The sequence below is a fragment of the Desmodus rotundus genome, chromosome 3, assembly GCF_022682495.2.
Source record: "Desmodus rotundus isolate HL8 chromosome 3, HLdesRot8A.1, whole genome shotgun sequence".
In the NCBI taxonomy this organism is placed as follows: Eukaryota; Metazoa; Chordata; class Mammalia; order Chiroptera; family Phyllostomidae; genus Desmodus; species Desmodus rotundus.
Window position 1 is genome coordinate 89809989 of NC_071389.1, and position 22436 is coordinate 89832424.

At 39.7% G+C, this 22436-nt stretch overlaps 1 protein-coding gene across 6 annotated transcripts in view; it reads right to left on the reverse strand.

Annotated features, from left to right (window-relative positions):
• The window catches only part of RIPK1 (receptor interacting serine/threonine kinase 1), a 37629-nt gene that overhangs the window by 10622 nt on the left and 4571 nt on the right, over window positions 1-22436 (reverse strand). For 4 of the 6 annotated variants that reach the window (XM_071220975.1, XM_071220976.1, XM_071220974.1 and 1 more), the window contains 6 exons: window positions 17742-17962; window positions 16698-16854; window positions 14377-14514; window positions 12857-13085; window positions 10768-10917; window positions 5015-5091 (listed from right to left, as the gene is read on the reverse strand). In XM_071220975.1, coding sequence (XP_071077076.1) covers window positions 5015-5091; window positions 10768-10917; window positions 12857-13085; window positions 14377-14514; window positions 16698-16854; window positions 17742-17893 — 903 coding nt within the window. In that variant the 5' untranslated portion in view covers window positions 17894-17962. The remainder of the gene's footprint in view (window positions 1-5014; window positions 5092-10767; window positions 10918-12856; window positions 13086-14376; window positions 14515-16697; window positions 16855-17741; window positions 17963-22436) is intronic. The other 2 variants (XM_053920430.1, XM_053920429.1) reach the window with 1 other exon arrangement.

A 22436-nucleotide genomic window follows, 5' to 3' on the forward strand; every position in this document is an offset into this window, starting at 1 on the left:
AGTGAATTGGGCCCTTCTGGTGCTGATTCCCAGGTGGGTGGGTTTGTATATGTCTCAGGACCCCATGGGTCACTCCAACAGACTGTCCTGTGAGACTGGGAGTTTCTCCCATTGCTGCAACCCCTACAAATTTTTACAGCCAGAGGTTTTGAGGCTTCATTTCCCCACAATGGAACCCTGGGTTGCACAGTCTGTCTTGTTCCCCAGTTGTTCCTCCTGGTTTATCCACACACAAATGTGGGACCACCAAGTACATCTGCCACTGCCTCACCCTCCCAGTCTTCCAGCTACCACACTGCTGCCCATCCTCTCTGCCTCAGCTGCCCATCTCCACCCCTCCTTCCAGTCTGGATGAATGTTTCTTCTTTAACTCCTTGGTTGTCGGACTTCCATACTATCTTCCAGTTAGATTTTCTGGCAGTTCCAGTTGTATTTTGTTTTTACTTTGGTGGTTGTCCTTCTTTTGGTTGTGTGAGGAAACAAAGTGTATCTACCTATGCCTCCATCTTGGCCGGAAGTTGAACAGTCTGTTATTTTAATTTATAAAAGCAATTGTTTATTTTTATAGTTATGTTTTATTACACAAAATATGTAAGTACAGATTCCATTTAAAAGAATCAAATTGTGCAGAATCACATACAGCAACACTTTAGTTGTTTCTTCCAACCACCACTTTCTTCTATTGCCTAGAACAGCAGTCCCCAACCTTTTTGGCCCCAGGGACCAGTTTCATGGAAGAGTTGTCTTCCATGGACTGGGGTGGGGGAGATAGTTTTAGGATGATTCAAGTGCAATACATTCAAGCTCACCTCCTGCCGTGGGGCCCAGTTCCTAACAGGCCCTGACTGGTACTGGTCCACGGCCCAGAGTTGGGGACCCCTGCCCTTACACAGAGTATGTCATTCATCCTTTTGTTCTCTCTAGGTATTTGCATATAATTCTGGAAATTTACACACACACACAGATTGTCTGGTAAAAGTCCAGCCATTGTTAATATAACGAGAATGGTTTGTGTGACATTGATGTAACCTGACAACCAAGGAGAGTTGACTGGAGTGCACGTGTGTGGACAATGATGACTTCACTGTACTAGTCACTGGGGGCAGTAGATGCCACTGAGTGAGCATGTGTACTTTGTGGCTGTCACATTCAAAATTACTGAACAAGTACAGCAACTAATCTGCATCAAATTTTGCGTTAAGCTTGAACATTCCTCCGGAAACTATTCAGATGATTCAGAAGGCCACAGCTATAGGCAGCTGGTGATTGGCAGCTCCATCATGACAATGAGCCCACTCCTGCACCATGTCTTCTGCAGAGGTTTTTTGTGAAACATCAAATCACCGAGGTGACTCAGCCCCCCTACAGCCCCGATTTGTCACCCTGTGAGTTCTGGATTTTTCCCAAAACTAAAAACACCTTTGAAAGGAAAGAGACTTGACTATTAGTGCGATTCAGGAAAATAAGATGGGGCATTTGATGACGACTGGGAGAACTATGTAAGGTCCCAAGGTGCCTACTTTGAAGGGGACTGAGGTGTCATTGTCCTAAGTACAATGTTTCTTGTATCTTCTTCAATAAATGTCTCCATTTTTCATATCACATAGCAGGATACCTTCTGGACAGACCACACACACAGACACACACACACACCTATGTGTACATGTGTACATGTATATGTAAATGTATGTGTGTATATACATAGACAGAGTATATAGAAGATCAAAAGGTTCATACTCTTAAGTATTGTTTTGACTTATTTTTTTTACTAACAACAAATCATGAAGATCTTTCGGTATCATTATATATTAGTTTCTACCTCTTTTAAATGGCTATGTATTCTGGAGTTTCAATGACTCAAAATTTAGTGTATTTACTGATGATCCATGTGGATTGTTTCCAATTTTTTAGTATCAAAAATTATGGTGCTCCCTGGCTGGTGTTGCTCAGTGGATTGAGTGCTGGCCTGCACACTGAAAGGTCTCCAGTTAGATTTCCTGTCAGGGCACATTCCTAGGTTGCAGGCTGGGTCCCCATTTGGGGGAGTGTGAGAGGCAACTGACTGATGTTTCTCTCGCACATCGATGTTTCTCTCGCTCTCTTTCTTCCTTCCTGTCCTCTCTTTAACAATAAATAAATAAAATATTAAAAACAAAACAAAACTAAGGTACAAGAAACTCCTGTAGCTAAATCTTTGAGAATACATGTGAATAGGATAGACTACTAAGACTAGAATTGCTGCCAAAGTTATGTGCTTTTAAAAGTTTGATAGGTTGCCCTGGCTGGTGTGGCTTAGTGGATTGAGTGCTGGCCTGTGAACCAAGAGGCCACTGGTTTGATTCCCAGTCAGGGCACATGCCTGGGCTGCAGGCGAGGTCCCCAGTTGGGGGCGTGTAAGAGACAACCAATCGATGTTTCTCTCATACATCCATGTTCTCTCCCTCTCTTTCTCTCTCCCTTCCCCTCTATCTAAAAGTAAATAAATAAAATCTTTTTAAAAAGCTTGATAGGTGCTTCATTTTTCAATAAACTTCACCAATTCATACTCTTAACCAATACTCCACAGGGATTGCCTATTAGTCTGCATTTTCACCAACACTTGATATTACCAATCTTTGATATTACCAACACTTGATATTACCAATCTTTGATATTACCAACACTTGATATTACCAATCTTGGATATCACCAGCATAACTTACCAATGTTAATCTAATGGATAAAAAAATTATAATAAATTCATTTTGCTTTTCTCTGTTAGTGAGGCCAAGTATCTCTTCCAAACTTCATTGTCCACTGATAGATTCATTTTGTCATATTTTATTCAAGATTTTCCCATTTGTGTTAAGTAAGATTGGTCTGTAATTTTATTTTATCTTCTTTTTCAAGTTTGGGGATCAAGGATATACTAGTCTCATAAAATGAGTCTGGGAATATGCCCTCTTTTCTATTATCTGGACAAATTTTATAAGATTGGAATGATTTATTCCTTGAATATTTGATAGGAATCACTGATGAAATGATCTGGATGTGGAATTTTCTTTGTGCCAAGAATTTTCATCACTGATTCAATCTTTTTAAATGGCTACAGGAATATTCAGGTTTCCTAATTCTATCTAAGTCAGTTTTGCTAAGTTCTACTTTTTTCTCAAAATTTGCCCATATTATCTGTTTTAAAATTAATTAGCACAGAGTTGTTCATCATATCTTCTGAATAGCACTTCAATGTCCACAGGACTTGTAGCGATGCCTGTTTACTCATTATCTCCATCTTCTTTCTGTTTTCCTTGATGAGTCATAATTAGTTGATTTTATTAGTTTTTTCAAAGAACCAACACTTAACTTTTTGGATCCTCTATTAGCTGTTTTCCATATCACTAATTTATGCTCTTCTCTTATTATTTACTGCTTTCTATTTGCTCTAGGTTTATTTTGCTATCTTCTCCAGATGAATGCTTGCCTAATTCATTTTCAGCCTTCCATAAATATATGTAGTCTATTTTTACTAGTAAGTACTCCTTTGCAAATTCTGTAAGCTTTAATATATAGTGCTTTCTTAACTCCAAATATTTTCTAAATTTCATTATTTTTAACCCAATCGGTAATTAAAAGTATATTTCTTAACTTCTAACCAAAGGGATTTTCTAATTATCTTTTAAGGTTAATTTCTAGCACAAATGAAATGCAGTCAGAGAATGCAATCATTCTTTACATGATTACAATCCTTCAAACTGGCTGAGACTCCTTTTATTTTCCAGTACATGGTCAACTTTTAAAAATGTTCCGTATGTTCTTGAAAAGCCTTTAGTGGTGTATTCTGCAGTTTTTAGATGCAATATCTTACATATTCCCATTAGGTCAAATGTATTAATTATGTTGTTCAAATTTTCTATATCCTCACTGACAATTTTTTTGTTTCTTCTACCAATTAGAGAGAAATGTGCATTAATATCCAACTGTGATTACAGATTCATCTACTCACTCTTTGAGTTCTGCCAATTTTTGCTTTCTATATTTTAATTTTATGAGCATATAGATATCTAAAGCTATTATTATCATCCTGATGAATTGAACCTTTTATCATCATGAAATATTCCTAATTATTGTGGTAATGCTTTTCTGCCTTAGTGGCTTTCTTTCATGTTGTCCATTTGATTGCCCTTGGCTTCCATTAGATATCTCTCTTTAAGTGTAAGAGGCTGGCAATCTTTTTTTTTTTTTTTTTTGGCAATTTTTGACTGTCCAAGTTTTTTTCTTTTTTTGTATTTTAAAATTGCTGTTTGCCTACCTGTTTTATTTACTGCAGTCTCCTTTTTTTGATTTTAGCAGTATGTTGCTATAACACTTATGACAGCAAGCAGCTTTTTTCCTGAATGTATATGTTGGGCAGGTTTCTGTTCCTCTTTGTTGGTTAGTTGGTAACAATGTTTGACATAACTCTCTGACTCCAGACTTCAAACTTACTGCTTCAGCTCAAAAGCAGATGCTGCTCCCATTTGTTGCTTAGCATAAGGGAATTAGGGGGAGACGCCAACTTTTATGACTGGTACAACTGTGGATCCCAAATAACTCTCCCTGTCAATGTCCCAGGTGACCGTGATGCTTCTCTATAGTCACGCAAGACTTGCTCCTCTAGTTCTCCTTGAGCATTATGTTCTGGGTTAGCTTTTCTTTCTCTGTTGCATGTTTCAGCAAATATACTTTTGTTGGCTTTCTATCTTTCAAGATTTCCTCAAAATTACTAATCCACCTAGGATACTTCCTATTTTTTTCCAGAGAAATTGTGCTTTTGTTTTCATATTGCTATTTGTTTTCTCTCATTTCATTCATTTTGAAGGAGGAATGGGTCCAGAATGCCAAGTTGATATCTGCATAAAACTGCTAATTTTGTTTTATGTGATTACCAAGCTAGCTTACCTCAGATCTCAGTAACAAATTATATTGCTTTGATTTTCATGATTTAAAATATATGCTTTGATATGTTAACATTTTTAGCATCTGCTATGTTACCTACCTTTAAACTCTTCACATCCTCCTCTACATCTTCTTTTAACTGATGTAAATAAAAAGGCCTAAATTTTTCTTCAATGCCTATATAAGAAAAACAGTATTTTAAATTTCTTAAATATTTTCTAAAATAAAATTAAAATATTAGTGATCTATTATCTTTGAATTACTTACCTTAATTTGTGGGAAAGCAGTAAAATAAATATTTAAATGCCAAATCATTGGCTTTCAGGAAAAGACTAACAAGATTAATAACTTGGTGGCAGAACAAAGGACAGTTATAACACTGGAAATGAGCTCCTGCCTACTGGCATGTAGTGTCTCTGGCTATGAAGCACAAAGCCCTAGCTAGTGAGAGTTAATCTCCAAGTGAACAAGGATGGGTGGACTCTTTGTTTCTGTCCCTCTGGCAGATTTACCAGAGGATGGAATACTCAGAATAAGGATTTAGTATAAAGAGTTAAAGCTATTGGCTTTAAAAGAAAAAGGCAACTATCACTTTCTAGAAGATGCAGTAGACGTACTTTTCCTTATTTTTCCCTCTAAGTACAACACGAACCCCTAGATATTATATATAAAACAAATATAAGGAGACTCTAAAAGGAGGAGAGACAAAGGCAGACCAGCTAGGGACTTTGGGATCTGAGAAAAGACATGACAATGATTTCACTGGGATTTCTTTTTTGCCACATGGAGTCCAGACTTCGACCTGAAGAAGCTGGCAACCCAATGCCAAAAAAATCCAGCAAAAGGCTGCTCTTTCTAGCCAGAGGACTAAGCGAGGGGCATCCTAGCAAGACAGAAAACCTTTAGTCAATAACCACACTCCAACCAAAGGACAGAAAAAACTGTTGCTCCATCCCCACCCCAACCAGCAAAGGCTGATTATGAGCTGAGACTTCCAACCTCATGAGACAGTACTAAGTTGCCCCAATACACCAATGAGGGTGATATCATTGAGGGTTTCCTAAATAGTAAACCAGGACTTTTCCTTCTGCCAGGGGGTAATGAGCCCCTCCACTCCTCTGGTGTCAATGGACTACAATGGCAGACTGGACTTGACCCTCACCTTGCAGTAACAAAAAGCCCCTTCTCCATCCTAATGGGCCAGTGTCGGAAGAGGCATAGTGGGGAGTTAGGACTTTCACTACATTACAGTGTCCACGGAGACCACGTAGACTCTGCAGGAACTTCCACACCTGACCAGTAGTAACAAGGAGGCCCTTCCACCTCAGATGTCAACAGGGCTAAATGGAGAACCTGGACTCCCTTCAACCTGGAACTAACAAGGTGGCAAAACCATTCCACTGCCAAAACCATGTCAGATAAAGCCAGCTAAAACTTAAGGCTTAAAGAAGATCCAGAATCTCATAACATAGTAAGAAAAAGTATAAGTTTCAATCACAATAAAAATGCTTCAATATCAGTTATAAATAAGCTTGGAACAAAAAAATAGAAAACATCAATAAATAAATAGAACATATAAAAGAAATTTCAATAAAATTTTTGAACTGAAAAATCCAGTAAACCAAAATTAAAAGCTCAATGGATAAGCTCAACAGCAGAATGAAGGGGACAGAGCAAAGTCAGTGAATTAGAAGACAAACTATAGAAATGACCCAATCTGATCAAGAGAGAGAAATAAATGAGGAAAAATGTACAGGGGTTAGGGATATGTGGGACTATAAGAAAAGTACTAGTATTTCTGTCATCAGAATCTTGGAAGAAAAGGGAAAAAGAAAGTAGGGCTGAAAAAAGTACTCTAATTTGGCAAGAGATACAAACCTATAGATTAGAAAAGCTGATCAAAACTCAAATGAATAAACACCCCAAAATCTGTAACAAGACAAATAACAATTAAACCTCTGAAAAACAGACAGAAAATAAAAACTTTGAAAGTAGTCAGAGAAAACTAGTACCTATAGGGGAAAAAAAAACAATTGGAATGACAGAGGAATTGGTAGATGAGTAGATAAAACGACTGTGGAACATTTACACAATGGAATACCACTCAGCCATAAAAAAGGAGAAAAATTTTACCCTTTGCAACAGCATGGATGGACCTGGAGAACATTATGCTAAGTGAAATAAGCCAGCCAGAGAAAGACAAATACCATATGATTCCACTTATATGTAGAATCTAATGAACAAACTGAACTAATAAGCAAAATAAGACAGACTCATGGATGGAGAGCAGGCTGACAGCTATGGGGCTGGGAGGGCAGGGAGTGGAGTGGTGGAGCAAAAAAAGGAAAATGGACTATGGACATGAACAACAGTGTGGTGATTACAAGGGGTTGTTATAAGGAGGTTAAATGGCAATGGAAAAAATACAATAAAAAAATTAAAATTTTGAAGAAAAAAAAGAATTACAGAAGATTTCTCAACTGAAACCATGGTGGCCAGAGGAAGTGGCACAATATTTTTTAAGTGCTGAAAAAAGAACCATCAACCCAGAATTCTACACCAGCAAAAATATCCTTCAGGAATAAAAGGGAGATCAAGACATTCTCAGATGAAGAAAAACTAAGATAATTTGTCTCCAGCAGACATACCACAAAAGAATGGCTAAAGGAAGTTCTCTAAACAAAAAGAAAAATGATAGAAGAAGATACCTTGGAAAGGAGGAAGAAATAAAATGTACAATATGAAAAAATAACACATACTTGGTCTTTTCATCAGCTTTTGCTGGCTCTGGGCAGGGAGTTCGCCAAATCCCCGGAACCCCCTAAATGGTAAGAATGTCTATATATGCTAGTGAGATGGCTCCTAGCTGGAGAGGTAGGGGTGAGGGGAAACTACACAGCTTTAGAATGGGAACTGTCACCAGAAACACCTCATCATAATTATAGGGTTGGAACTTTCAGCACCACCTCCTGACTTCCATGAAGGACTGAAGATAGTTCCATCACCAATGATTTGATCAATTGTGCCTAGTCTACTGAAGCCTCCATGAAAATCTCTAAACAAGAGTTTAGAGAGCTTTTGGGTCAGAGGTTACATTGAAGTTCTAGAAGAGTGGCACCTCCAGAGAAGGCGTGGGAGCTCTTAAGTACCCCCCACCAATATTTTGCTTTATGCCTCTCTTCCATTCAACTGTTCCTGAGTTGTATCCTTTATAATACACCTGCATATAAATCTACAATTATCTCATAATAAGAACATCAACTAAAAAAGTAAAAAAGAGCCCTGGCTGGTGTGGCTCAGTGGAGTGAGTGCTGGCCTGCGAACTGAAATGTCACAGGTTTGATTCCCAGTCAGGGCATGTGCCTGGGTTGTGGCCAGGTCCTCAGTTGGGGGTATGTAAGAGGCAACCAGTCCATGTTTTTCTGGCACATTGTGTTTCTCTCCCCGTTTTTCTGCTTGCCATCCCCTCTCCCCTTCTCTCTAAAAATAAATAAATACAATTTTTTAAAAAAGAAGTGAGAGAAAGGAAATCAAGCCAGAGGAATATTCAGGCTGACTGAGCAAATAAGAGAACAGGCAACTAAATCAAAGTACTCTTCTAATCTTTTGGTGGTAAGTGTGGTAGGTGGGGCATCATTTCTGTTTTCTCATAGCAGAAATATGAGGGCAAAATGCTTTAAAGGCTCCTAAGTGCTTTCCCACTATTTATTTTTTCTTCATCTGATTTTCTTCTTTCCTCTGCCTTTAGGATCTTAGCAAGATCCTTGGTAACACAGAGGAATGGGAAGAGGTGCAAGCACGTGACAAACCCATATCCTTACCTTCTTCCTCTACTATAGGCCCAATCTAAATGACAAAATATATATCCAAAGATGCCAGCTACACAAGGGGAGGGAAAAGAAATAAAAGAAGCTATGAAACAAGAAGGTCAGTGCAAGCAACCCAAGCTGTATCCATCAACAGATGAATGGATAAAAAAAATGTAGCATATCCATACATTGAAATACCACTCAGCAATAAAAAGAACATTTTGACACATGCTACAACACAGATTAACCCTGAAGACATTATGCTCAAGTGAGCTAAGCCAGTCACAAAACGACAAATAGTGTATGATTCCTCTTACAATGAAGTACCCAGAGTAGTCAAATTCATACAGACAGAAAGTAGTATGGTAGTTGCCAAGTGCTGGGGGAAAAGAGTACTGGGGAGTTAGTGTTTAATGGGGACAGAGTTTCAGTGGGGAAGATGAAAAGATTCTGGAGATGGGTGGTGGTGATGGCTGCACAATAGTATGAAGATACTAACGTCATTGAATTGTACTCTTAAAAATGGCTAAAATGATAACTTACAAAGGTCTGTCCAGAAAGTATCCAACTATGAAAAATAGAGACATTCATTGAAGAAGATACAAGAAACATTGTTCATAGGACAATGATGCCTCAGTCCCCTTCAAAGTAGCCATCTAGGGACCTCACACAGTTCTCCCAATCACCATTAGCTGCTCCGTCGTATTTCCTGAATTTCATTGATGGTCTGAAATCTCTTGCCTTTCAAAGGTGATTTTAGTTTTAGGAAAAGCCAGAAGTCGCAGGGTGCCAAATATGGGCTGTAGGGGGCTGAGTCACCTGAGGGATACGATATTTCACCAAAAAACTCTGCAGTAGACATGATGCATGAGCAGGCACATTGTCATGATGAAGCTGCCAATCACCAGTTGCCCATAGCTCTGGCTGTTTTTGTCGTAGTGCATGTGTCAACCAACGAAGAACACTGAGGTAGTACTCCTTATTAATTGTTTGGCCTGGAGAGGCGTACTTGTGATGGACAACACCTTCCTAATCAAAAAGCACAGTTAATATGGTCTTGATCTTGCTGCAACATTGCCATGCCTTCTTTGGGCCTGGAGAACCAGGTGACTTCCACTGGGATCATTTCTGGACCATAGCTGTAGACCCACAATTCACCTCTGGTTATGACCTTCTTGAGGAAATCTGGTTAATTAGTAGCAGTTTGAATGAAGTCATTAGCAACTGCAGCACAATGTTCCTTCTGCTCTGGTAGCCAAAGCTCTGGAATTAATTTTGCCACAACACCTTTCATGCCAAGATCCTGCATCAAAATCTCAGACACAGTTGTTTTTGGAATCCCTAGATAAGCTTTTAGTTCTTATAGTCAGTCACCAATCTTTGTTTACTGCTGCCTGTACACATTCAACATTCTCAGGTATTCTGCTTGTTGCAGGCCTTCCAGAATGTGGATCACTTTCAACAGATTCTAGACCATCTCTGAAGCATTTGCGCCACACTTTTATTTGTACTGCACTCATTGCATTGTCTCTGGAAGCCTTCTGAATCATCCAAATAGTTTCCACGGAGGAATGTTCAAGCTTAATGCAAAATGTGACGCAGATTTGTTGCTCTACTTGCTCAGTCACTTTGAGTGTGATGGCCACACAGTACACATGCTCACTCAGTGATGTCTACCGCCCCGAATGACTAGTACAGTGAAGTCATCATTGTTCACACATGCACATTCCAGCCCACTCTCTTTGGCTGCCAGGTTGTATCAGTGTCATGCAAACTTCTTGTTAAATTAACAACGGCTGGACTTTTTCTGGACAGACCTCGTATGTGATATATGTGTTTTAACACAGTTTTTAAAAAGTTAATTATGAAAAAAACATGCTTTTGGGAGGGATGGCATCTTTTCATTGAAGAAAATGTTTGAAATCTAGATAATCAGTTTGAAATCAAAAGTGAAACTTAATTTTATGAAGAGTCAAAGCAACTTCCTGATACTAGGAAAATGGCCACATTGGTGACTGTACGCAGTCATAAGAGATACCCTTACCAGCAAATGTTGGCCGTAATTCTGGATCTGCCACCCAGCACTGCTTCATGAGGCTGATGATCTCCTTTGGGCAGTACTCAATGATGTCCCCCTCATCTGGCCTGTTCCCAGATTTAATGCACATTACCAACTGCTGCTCAGTGATAGCATCTATAAAGCAAAGAGAAGCTTAAGTTTAGACTTTCTTTCAGATCCTGCTCCTCTCAGGCAGGGAGGTGACAGAACTTGGACAATGCCACTAACCTCTCTCTGCCTAGGATATGCTTTTAGTAAAGCTGCCTTGTTTGGTCAGGGCAGAATGGCGCTGTGGCAAGGAGCCACACAATATCTTAATTTCTGTAGATGAAAGACAGAATTCCACAGAAAACTGCCTCCCAGAAGAACAAGTGGAATATTAATGAGAGTGACTTAAAATGTAGAGTAATATTCAAGAAGTAAGTACAAGAGGCCTGACCAGTGTGGTTAATTGGTTGGGCATTGTCCCTCAAAGGGAAAGGTTGCCAGTTCGATTCCCAGTCAAGGTACATGACTGGGTAACGGGTTCCATCCCCAGTCAGGGAGCATATGAGAAGCAACCACTGATGTATCTCTCTCACATTGATGTTTCTCTTCTTCTCTTTCTCCCTCCCTTCCTCTCTAAAAAATAAATAAATAAAATCTGAAAAAAGAAAAAAGAAGTCTGAGGACCTTTACTAGGTCAGAGAAGGCTCTGTTGAGTCCAGAAAAATAAGGAATTATCCAAGTAAGGAATGAAGAAAAAGGACTCGGTGAGGATGGTTATGGGCTAGGGAAGTAGGATGTAAACAAACTGGAGGTTCCATAAATCATGATGTACCCCAGAAATTATGTTCGGTATGAGTGAGCATATTGACTAAGGAAAGAGAGGTAAGGAATAAGGCTAGAGAAAGAAGCAAAACCCAGATCAGATAGGGCCCTGTATTCCATACTGAGGAATTTACACTTTATCCTTAAGGCCACAGAGAGTCTTGGAAGGATTTTAAATGGATGAGTGAGATGGCCACATTTCCTTTGGGATGGCCAGTTGGGCTGCAGTGTGAATGGTGGGTGCATATGAGGAGCCTACAACAGAAATACAAAGGGTTTGACTAAATAAAGTCCAGTAATGATAGAAGTGGATGATTCAAGAAGTATCTTGAATTATATATATGCCTTGAATTTATAGGTTTCGATGTCTGACTGGATGTGGGAGATGAGCAAGGCTGAGTCTGTGATGACGAGTGTTTCTGGTTGGGAAACTCAGCAGATGGATGGTGATACCATCGCTGAACATAACAAGAGGTGCAAAGTTGAGTGGGCTATAGGGACAGCAGGTAGAAGATGAACTTGTTTGGGGGGGATGTTGCTTTGGGGTTCTCCTGGTACATGTAATAGATCTAACAGACAAGTGGATATCTAGGCCAGGGCTAGAGATAAGAGATTTGAGAGGCATTGGGCAAAGTGGTGGTTGTTAAACCATGGGAGCTAATAATCCCCCAAAGAAGAATGGATAGGGAGATGTCCATTAGTTTAGGCACTTAACAAACTGAAGAATGACTACTCATGTATCTGTTCTGCATGAACCATGCCTGTCTCCTCTTTACATTCCCAATTCTGACTAAAGTGCCTATATACGTGCTGAAATAATTCTTGAATGAAGGAGTAAGTGAATGGATGAAAGTATGACATGTATTCCTTGTAGTAAGAAAGGGTAAGTGCTCATAAGTTTAAGCAAGCAAGCTTTCTTGTCCAGGAAGAATCCTGAAATTTTACAGTCCCTCCCAAGCTTAGATGCATCATCCAGGCTCCTATTTTCCTGTGACCCTCAGTTCCTAAACTGAGATTACTTATTCTGTCAACAAAAATTTATAGAGCACCTGCTATGTTCCTGGCACTGTGTATGTAGATACTCGGGAAACAGCAGTGAATAAACCAGGTATGGTCCAAGACCCCGGGGGGTTATAGTCTAGTGGGTAAGACAGACATTTGGTGAACAAACAATTTTAAATTTTAACTGACTTCACTGAAGACCATTATTCCGTTTAACAATTTTGATGAATGCCCAAATCCCACTCCTTCATAAATGTCTTACTTTCATATGGCTCCTTGTTTGCAAATATTGCCCAAAGTACTATGGCAAAGCTGTACACATCTGACTTCTCCGAGGGCCTGGCATTGATGTCATTCAGGTGCTCAGGGGCCATGTAGTAGAGGGTGCCGCCATTTTTATTAGAGAGACTATTCATTTTTCGCTGCTCATTATGTTCCTCTTTAGTCAGCTTACTCCAAGTCTTGAAGGAAGCAACGCCAAGATCAGCTATCTGCAAGTGATAAACCAATGGGATTGTTCTGTGAGGGCTACATGCAAATCAAATTTGTCTTTAAATTTGGGGCCCATCCAAAAGACGTGAGGCACAGTGAATTTTCCAGAAATGGTCGCACTGGCTAGGGCTAAAACAGCTACTTCTGAACACTCATAGAAACTTTGCATTTCCCCAGCCATCTAGAAAATCTCCCCTAAGAAATGTCCACGTGAAATCCTGGTATCTCAATTCTTGTGTAATTTTTTAAAATTACAGGAATTTTGCTGGAGGTGTTGATGGCAGAAGAAAGGAGGCAGAACAGATGGTATTTCTGACATGAACAACAAAATGTGTGTTCTAATTCCTCACTGATTCTATGTTTTTCAACTATTTCTGAAGGTAGGGGAAAAAAGTATTTTCTTCTCAGCTGACTTGTACAGCAGACAGTGACTAGGTACTGCACCTTCTAATATCCCACATGGTGCCCAAAAGCCCATGGATGCAAGTTTCCAAGGATTCCAAAGCCACTGAGGATAAGGGCTGTGGTGCTACTTGAGTTGGTAGCCTGAACCTAAGAGAAGATGGGCAGGGAAGGAGGAGAAAAGAGACAAAAAGCAGAGAGAAAACATCAAAGTCAGACACAAAACCCAGAGAGAAGTGGCAGGGGAAAATGACAGAATACGGTTAAGAAGAAATCAAAGGTGATAGTTTCACTTTTGCCTCTAGGAATCTAAGCACTTGGGGATGAATTTTGGTATGTGGTTATGTTAAATCCACAGATTCTAAGAGATGCGCTATTAATATAAAGAAGGAAGCTTCTTTTTAAGACAGGAATAAAAATCCGTCCAGGACTAGAAGAACTAAATGCTAGAGGCAGAACCTTCCAGTAGAGAGGGATGCCTGTGAAAACAGTCCCAGAGGCCCGACCCCTGGGCCACCTCCCCTGTCAGATGTTGGCACTTGGACTCCTGCTGCCAGAGCCAGTAAGCTACGATGACCCCACCTAGTTCAATCTTGGTCTCCTTGAGTGAACAACAAAACCCCTTTCTCTTGTTCCCTTGTTTTTAAAAGGGAACATTAAAAAATGCAGATGAAAGTAAATGAGCACATAAAAACTATGAACTCTATCAGGTGTGTATATTCCTTTTCGAACCTTGGTAGAGCCTTTGGGCACCACCACCACCAGCTGGAAACTGAGCTAGGTCTTCCTTTAGAGTCACCACATACAAAAACGGATTTACAGTGAAGAATTAAAACTAAAATTGCCTTAATCTTCTACAAGTCTTTAGATTACGATTTATGGGTTTACCTTAATGTGAAAGTCATTATCGACGAGGATATTTTCAGGCTTTAGGTCCTTGTGTATTACACCTTCTCCATGTAAGTAGCGCATTCCTTCAATGGTCTCCAGAATTATCCTTCCTTTTACAGAAAGGGGGATACTGATCTACAACAAGTAACATTAAGTCTATGAAATGGAAAAGCATTCAAACTGGCCAAAGCAACTGTTTCATTCCAGAATATCGGGGTCTGCACTGGAGGATACAGTTACCAGCTTCCTTCTATCCCACTCTGCAGCACAGCTGACGTCGTAAAACAAGCCCCCTTTTGAAGAAAGAGTTCATCTTACGTGCTAAGGGCATTAACGGTCTTTTTTCAGTGTAAAACTAAAACTTCCATGACAATATGGTATTACATAAAAATGTTAACAATTAAGCTCCTTGAGAACAAGTCCTCCTCATCATTATTATTTAGGATGTATGCTTACTACTTAGCATGGTGCTTGGAATGTTTGGTGAATGAATGGATAAATATACAAAAAAAACCCAAATCCCAGATGTTCTCTGTGATATACTAATATAATGTTCTACTATGTGTTAAATATGTGAAAAATGTCATGGAGATGTATGTATGAAATAATGTTAAAAGAAAAAAGAATACAAGGGAATGTGCTCACACTGATCAGAAATATGTAAAGATTAATCTACAAGATAACACAATATAGTTAATTCTGAGATGAATTTAGTATCTATTTTGTGATTTGTTATCAGGTACTTCAGGTCTTTGTAGAGTCTCAGGTCAGTCTTACAACTGTATTCTAGTTACATGAACATCCATATTAACATAGGGAATTGCAGTTTCTAGTTAGAGTAGTTAAGCATTAGATTTGCTTGACATCAAAAAACACAAATTCTCACTCTGTGTGTGTGTGTTCACACAGTCCCCAGTTTACAAACAGGCTGTTTCCTAAAAATATATGGATATGTTGGTTGTTGTTAAACAGGAAAAAAATGTAAATGATGAGAGTTAGACTCCCATGTCAACCCCCCAAACCATATCTAACTCATGATGTAGCTGAACTATAGTATCTATGCTGCTCGCTACCGTACAAAAAAATCGCCAGAGATTTTCCGGTCTTTCATGGTGTACCTTCAGACTTAGGAAAATGCCAGGTAGATCCCTTTCTCATCACTCTTTCTGCTTCTATCCCTCCATCCTCCTGACTTTCTTCCTGAGCCCCAATTAGTGCACCTTGTCTTTGCCTGTCCCCCAGAAAGCCTACTTAGTTCATGTAACTGATCTAGTTTTGGGGAGAAGGGCAATCTGATCAAATGATACTACAATGTGTACAAGTGATAATTTTTTATCTTTCCCACGGGTATTTGTGAGAGATGTCTGTGACTTAAAAGAAGAACTGACACAGCTTCGGCAACTGTGAGGTCAGGGGAGAAGATGCGGAAAAGGGACCATCTGCCATAAAGACAGTCATATCCACCACTCCCACAGGCAAGCTATGCTTTGCCAAACCCAGTTATTTGCAGTTTCCCAAAGTTGGCATACTCTTGTTCTTTTGCATATGCCATTCTCTCTGCCTGGAATACTTCCTTCCTAATTTTCAGCTTCAAAACCTCTACTTGTCCTTCAGATTTTGGCTCAAACATCCTTCCTCTGGAATCCTTTCCTATGTGCCCCATGCTAGGGTGCGCCTCTCCTCTGTTCCCATAGCACACGAGGAGGTTGTCTATCACCATTCCCTTACCTATCTGTCCCCTTTACTTGTCTGTATATTTGCTACTGCTTCCCGAGCAACTAGCATAAGGTCTTGCTCTTAACAGATACAAAAACTTTAAAAAATGCTTTTGAGTTACTTGGTTTGGTAAACTTTTTATTTTCCTGTTGTTGGCTCTAATATTGTAGATTTAAGCTATACGTCTGTTAAATGGTATCTGCATGCAATCATTGATATCCCTTCTTTTCATACAAGCCTTCATAGGATAGCTTCTTTACTCAGTCAATATTTCATTGTTATTCATCATGCATATACCCCACATCAGACCATGTGCTTCATGAAGACAGGGCCTGTCTCTGAATTGTGGATCTTAGAATGACTGACAAAAGGGACACAGACAACCTGTCTGCCAGGACTGAGAGATGGGCAAGATCACTTCCTGAGCAGGGAAAATCAAGGAGGACTTAATGAGGGATTGACCAGAAAATCCAAAACATCTGGCAATTCACAAAAGGATTAGTTTACACCAACAAGCAACCAAAGAACATGAGCAATAACCCTAACAGACAAGAGCACCCCAGTCACCACGCCTGTACCAGGAACGGCAGAAGCCCCGGTACCTCAGCTTTCAGCACGTGCATCAGGTTGCCCTTTTCCATGTACTCCATCACGAGGCAGTAGTTGCCCTCCTCTATGATGAGGCCCAGCAGCTTCACCACCCGCTCATGTCTCAGCCTGTGCATCATCTTGCCCTCCTCCAGGAGGGACTCATTGTACCTATGGGAGGAAAAGGGGCTGAGTTAGCCCCGCTTCCCTTTGTGTCCCCAACACACGCAGCACACATCTTCAGGGCATCCTGTCCCATGTGCTTTTGTCACTACGTGTTCGTGTGCTGATCTCTGCCAGGAACTGACTGCAAGCTTTATTTTTTATTATTTATTTATTTATTTATTTCTATAACATATTTTTAATTGTTGTTCAAGTGCAGGTGTCTTCATTTCCCCACCACCACTCCCTGACTACAAGCTTTGGAAGGCAGAGTGGTTTCTCCTTCCCAGTGACTAGCAGTGAGTGTTCAAGAAATGTCAAACTGGTGGGCGAATAAGTGAACAGTAAATGAACAGCAGCAATGACACACCTGCCCGAATAAAGGGCTGTGCTGGGCAGTACAATGAAAAATGCAGCTTCTCTCACTACCACTCTGGTCAGAAGAGAAAGAAGTAGAACAACACTACCAATTGTTTTAAAAAGAGGGTTCCTGGAACCACTAATCAGTGAACCACTTCTTTTTTGTTTTCCATACTTAGGACTAGTGCTTACTAAAAATGCGAAGCAAGTCTATCTCACGGATCCCTCCCATTTCCTTTTCATTGCCTTCCTCATCATCCTTGATCTCCTTCCCTTTCTCTATTTCCTCCCCTCCATTTCTCTTTCATTATTTACCAGCTGTAAACTTTTCATTAACCAGCCTCAGAATCTTTATCAGCCATATAGGGATAATAACCACTTTTCAGGGTTATTTGACATGAAGCCCATATATTGACATGGTCTGCCTCATTCTAAAGCCTGTGCCATCCTTATCCACTGCCCGCTCCTGCATCTCCACAAACACTGCTTCCTACCGCCAGCCCGCAATTTGACCCACCGCCCTGTTCCCAACTCACTCCAGGCACTTCGGTCCTGTGTACACCTTTTTCAGTATTACGAATCCATAGGATCTGTGTAAACACAAAGACACCTGTCCGAAGCCCCCGCTGCATAGAGGCTCCTGCTCCAGGAAGTCACTAGATTTCATCTTAATGTCATCCAAGGACATGTCTGGTTTCCTTCCAAATGCTCCGAATGTTCAAAAATACACTACTTTTTTTCACCTCAGAGCTGTTCCCTGTAAAGAAAACAAGAAAACATCTCAGTGCAAAAAATTCATTATTCAAAAAACGAGGTGTACCTTTATTTTTTGAGGATAGACTCATAGTCCCTATAATGAACTTTTTTTAATATTTCTAAGAATTACAGAAGACCACAATTTTTATTCCTTAGACTTTCATTTCTGGCAACACAGAGGACTAGAACATTTTGAAAGCCCTCCTACTACAAAGGACTTATATATATTGGGAAACATAATACAAACACCCATACCGACGCACAGCTAGTTTCAGCAGAAAGGAAAAGAAGCACCGGGACTGAGAACAAACAGGGTGCTGGCCACAGGGCCATGGCCCACGTGGAAGCTGCTATGGACTGAATGTTTGTGTCCATCCCCAAATTCATCTGTTGAATTCCTATCTCCAATGTGGTTGTATTAGGAGGCGGGGCCTTTGGAAGATAATTAGTTCACGAAGGTAGAGTCCTCCAGGATGAGGTTAGAGTCCTCAGAAAAGACAGAGTTTTTCTCTCTACCATGTGAGGTTACCATGAGGGGACATCCAGGAAGTGAGCCCCTGCCACACATGAATCAGCTGGCACCCTGATGGTGGACTTCCCAGCCTCCAGAACTGTGAGAAGTGTCCACTGTTTAAGCCACCCAGTCTGTAATTTGTTATAGCAGCTGACTGATAAGATAGTGGCTCTCTGGGGCACTCCTAACCTTCCATGCAGAGGTCAGAGTTTAAAGCCCAGACAAGGACATGAGCTAAAATCAGGAAATGCAAGGAAAGAGTGTTGAAAGAAAGATTTCCCCCTTAACATGGCACTCCTCAATGTGCAACCCTACACTTCAGTGAAAGGATGGACTAGGAAAAAGCAGTCTACTAGTACAGAAACTTGTCTTAGACTGGGCATAGGGTATAAAAAAATGTCTGTAAATTCACAACCTTGGGCCTATCCTTAGATAGATTTGAGCTTTGAATCTAGACTCCTCTTATAGCCAAGATCCCCCAAACTAAGAACTTTTACATATAATGTGATCACAGACTAATGGCATCCCTGGATTATAAGGCTAAAGCAAACAAAACACAATCAAGCCAGGCCAGACAAAATTCCCAGAAATGAAGAACTGAGTTGACATGCACTCCCTTCCTAAAATTATAAAACACAAAAGAAAAAGCTCATGATAAACCAGACTCAGTGGATACAAGGAGGAGCAGCATTAGGCACCAAAGAACTTCAGGTAATTAAACTACACAATTGCCTTACATTGATTATGAATAAAAGGAAGAATTTAAACAATATAAAAGGAACAATACACTTTGTCAAAAGAATAGGAAGATATAAAAAGAATGAGAATTTGGAGAATTTGTACACCAGTGCTATAAAATATACAATGTATACAATCTAAAAAGAGAACTATTTGCTTGCTATATTTTTCTCTTCTTCCATTCATTCAGTGTTCCTAAACTGACATGATGAATAAAAATCCATGGGGCAGCACAACGAGATACTGCTGCACACCCACCAGAACACTCTCAACTGAAAAAGCTGACACCACCAAATACTGGTGATGATATGATACAACCAGAATTCCCACACACTGTTGGTGGGAGTATAAATTTGTACAGCTACTTTGGGAAAAGGTCTGGCAGTTTCTTATAAAACTAAACACATACCTACACTATAACCCAGCAATTCCAATGCCAAGAGAAATAAAAGCGTATGTCCCCCAAAAATCTGTGCAATATTCACAGCTGATTTATTCGTAATAACTCCAAAATGGAAATGGGTGTCCATCAATAAGAGAATGGGTAAAACAAAAAACAAAAAACCCTGTAGTATATTCATACAATGGAATACTACCCAGCAATAAAAAGAAATGAACTACTAATAATACATGCAACAATGTGAATGAGTCACAAAGACATTGTGTTAAGTAAAATAGCCTTATTCAAAAGAATATATGCTATATAACTAAATTTATATGAAGTTCTAGAACAGTCAAACTAATCTGTGTTGTTAAAGGAACACTGGTTGCCTGGGGACAGGGTAAGGATTGAGTGGGAAGAGGCATGGGGGAGCTTTCTAGGGGGAAGGTAAAGTTCTAGCATCTCAGTGGGGGGTTAGGGTTATGCAGGCATAAGTATTTGTCAATACTCAGCAGGTAATAGCCAAGAATTAAATTTTATATCAAAAGAAAAATCTGTAAACATACTGAACTCTGGTTAGTGATACGCATGCTGAAATACTCAGGGGGAAGTATATTGCTATCTCTGATTTACTCTGCAGATAGACTGGTGAATAGAGAAAGGGGTAAGTGATGGGTGGTTATCTGATAAAGTAAGCAAGGTAAAATAGCATAGAAGGTGGATATATGTGAGTTCACTGTAAAAACTTTTTAGCTTTGCACTTTGAAATTTTTTATAATAAAATATTGGGGGGAGGGAGTTTTAAAAAATAAAAGTACCTGGAAAAGTCTCTGGAAACACTAGGCTGACAGCGGTCTGGGCAGTCGGACTTAGGTAACCAACCTTCACCTGTACAAAGGCTGTGGTGGGCCCGCCACCCTGACCACAGGCACCTATGGAAACAGGCCCTTCTTTCTCTTGTAAAAGCTCTAGTCCTATAATTTATTAGCCCTGTGACTTGGGGACTTTACAGAAGCCTCAATTTTCTCATTTTCAAAAGGAAATACCTTATTTTTCATACCATAAGATGCACCTAGGTTATAGAGGAAAATAGGAAAAAAAATTTTGAAACAAAAAAATGTGGTAAAATATTTAATAACATAAATACCTGCCTCCCTGACCCCCACCCCGCGAGCCAGGTAAGCTACATTGGGACTATAAGATGCACTCCCATTTTCCTCCCAAATTTGGGGGGAGGGGAGAGTGGGTCTTATACTCCAAAAAATACGGTAATGACTGCCTCACTGGACCAGTAAGTATTATATGAAAACATTTTTTTGAAAACTCATTTGTTGCCTGCTTTATGGCTCTGGCTATGGTTGGCCCAGCTACCCACATTCATCCTCATCTACTAGACTTTGAGAGTGGCAAGGTGCAGCTGAGATCACTCTGCTCAGCACTTCTCCTGACTAATCCCCGTGACAATAAGTGGGGTTGGAGGGTTTAAAAATAAAACATATTTTAGCATTTGTTTTAGGCCTCCTTTTCCATTTCCTATAGATTCTCTGCAGCATACAAAGCCCATCTTTTAAGGGTAATTTACCCCCCTCTCCCCTTGCAACCTCTTTAGGGTGCACTCTCCTGGTCAGACGCTGCTCATCCTTTGGCATATTTTCAGGGAAGCCATCCTCAGTCTTTCCATTAGACATTTTCACAGCACCCTTGAAACAGTTAACTCAGGTGTAATTTGAGAATTTTTAAAAATTAAGCTCACAGAAGTCAGGATACTCTTGCACACTGTTTCCAGTGCCTAGCACACAACCTGACACGACTTTTAAAAGAATTATTTAATTGTCCCAAAATGAAGGACACAGTTAAATGAATTATAGTATATTCATAAAATGGAATATATGGTCATTCAAAATTGTAGTCTATAAGTTCCATATACATATGTACAAAATAAATGACATAGTAAAAGATACCAAAATGTTAGCAAGGATTACATATGGATGGCAGGATGATTTTTACTTTATTCTTTACACTTTTATTAGATTTCACACATTTTCTACAATAAACACAATTACATTGTAATAAAAATTATTTTAAAAAACTTAAATCCTCACTTGAGAATGTTTATTGATTTTATTTGCATTTTTAAATGTTATTGAATATGCTATTACAGTGGGACCATTTATTTTCTCCCCTTTATTCCCCTCTGCCAAGTTCCCCTGCTCCCACCAGTATTCCCCCATCATCGTTCATGTCCATGGGTCATACATGTAAGTTCTTTGGCTTCTCCATTTCCTATATTATTTTTAACTTCCCCCTGTCTATTTTGTGCCCACCTATTATGCTTCTTATTCCCTGTACATCCCCCCCCCCCATTCTTCCCCTTCCTCTCCCCAATGATAACCCTCCAGGTGATCTCCATTTCTGTGATTCTGTTCCTGTTCTAGTTGTTTGTATAGTTTTTGTTTTTTAGGTTTAGATGTGGATAGTTGTGAGTTTGTTTTCATTTTATCAGTAGATCTTCTTCTACTTCTCAGATAAGTACCTTTAACATTTCAGATAATAAGGGCTTCGTGATGGTGAACTCCTTTAACTTGACCTTACCTGGGAAGTACTTTATCTGCCCTTTCATTCTAAATGATAGCTTTGCTGGATAGAGTAATCTTGGATATAAGTCCTTGCTTTTCATGACTTTAAATACTTCTTTCCAGCCCCTTCTTGCCTGTAAGATTTGAGAAATCAGCTGAGAGTCTTACGGGAACTCCTTTGTAGGTAACTCTCTGCTTTTCTCTTGCTGCTTTTAAGATTCTCTCTTTATCTTTAATCTTGGGTAATGTAGTTACGTTGTGCCTT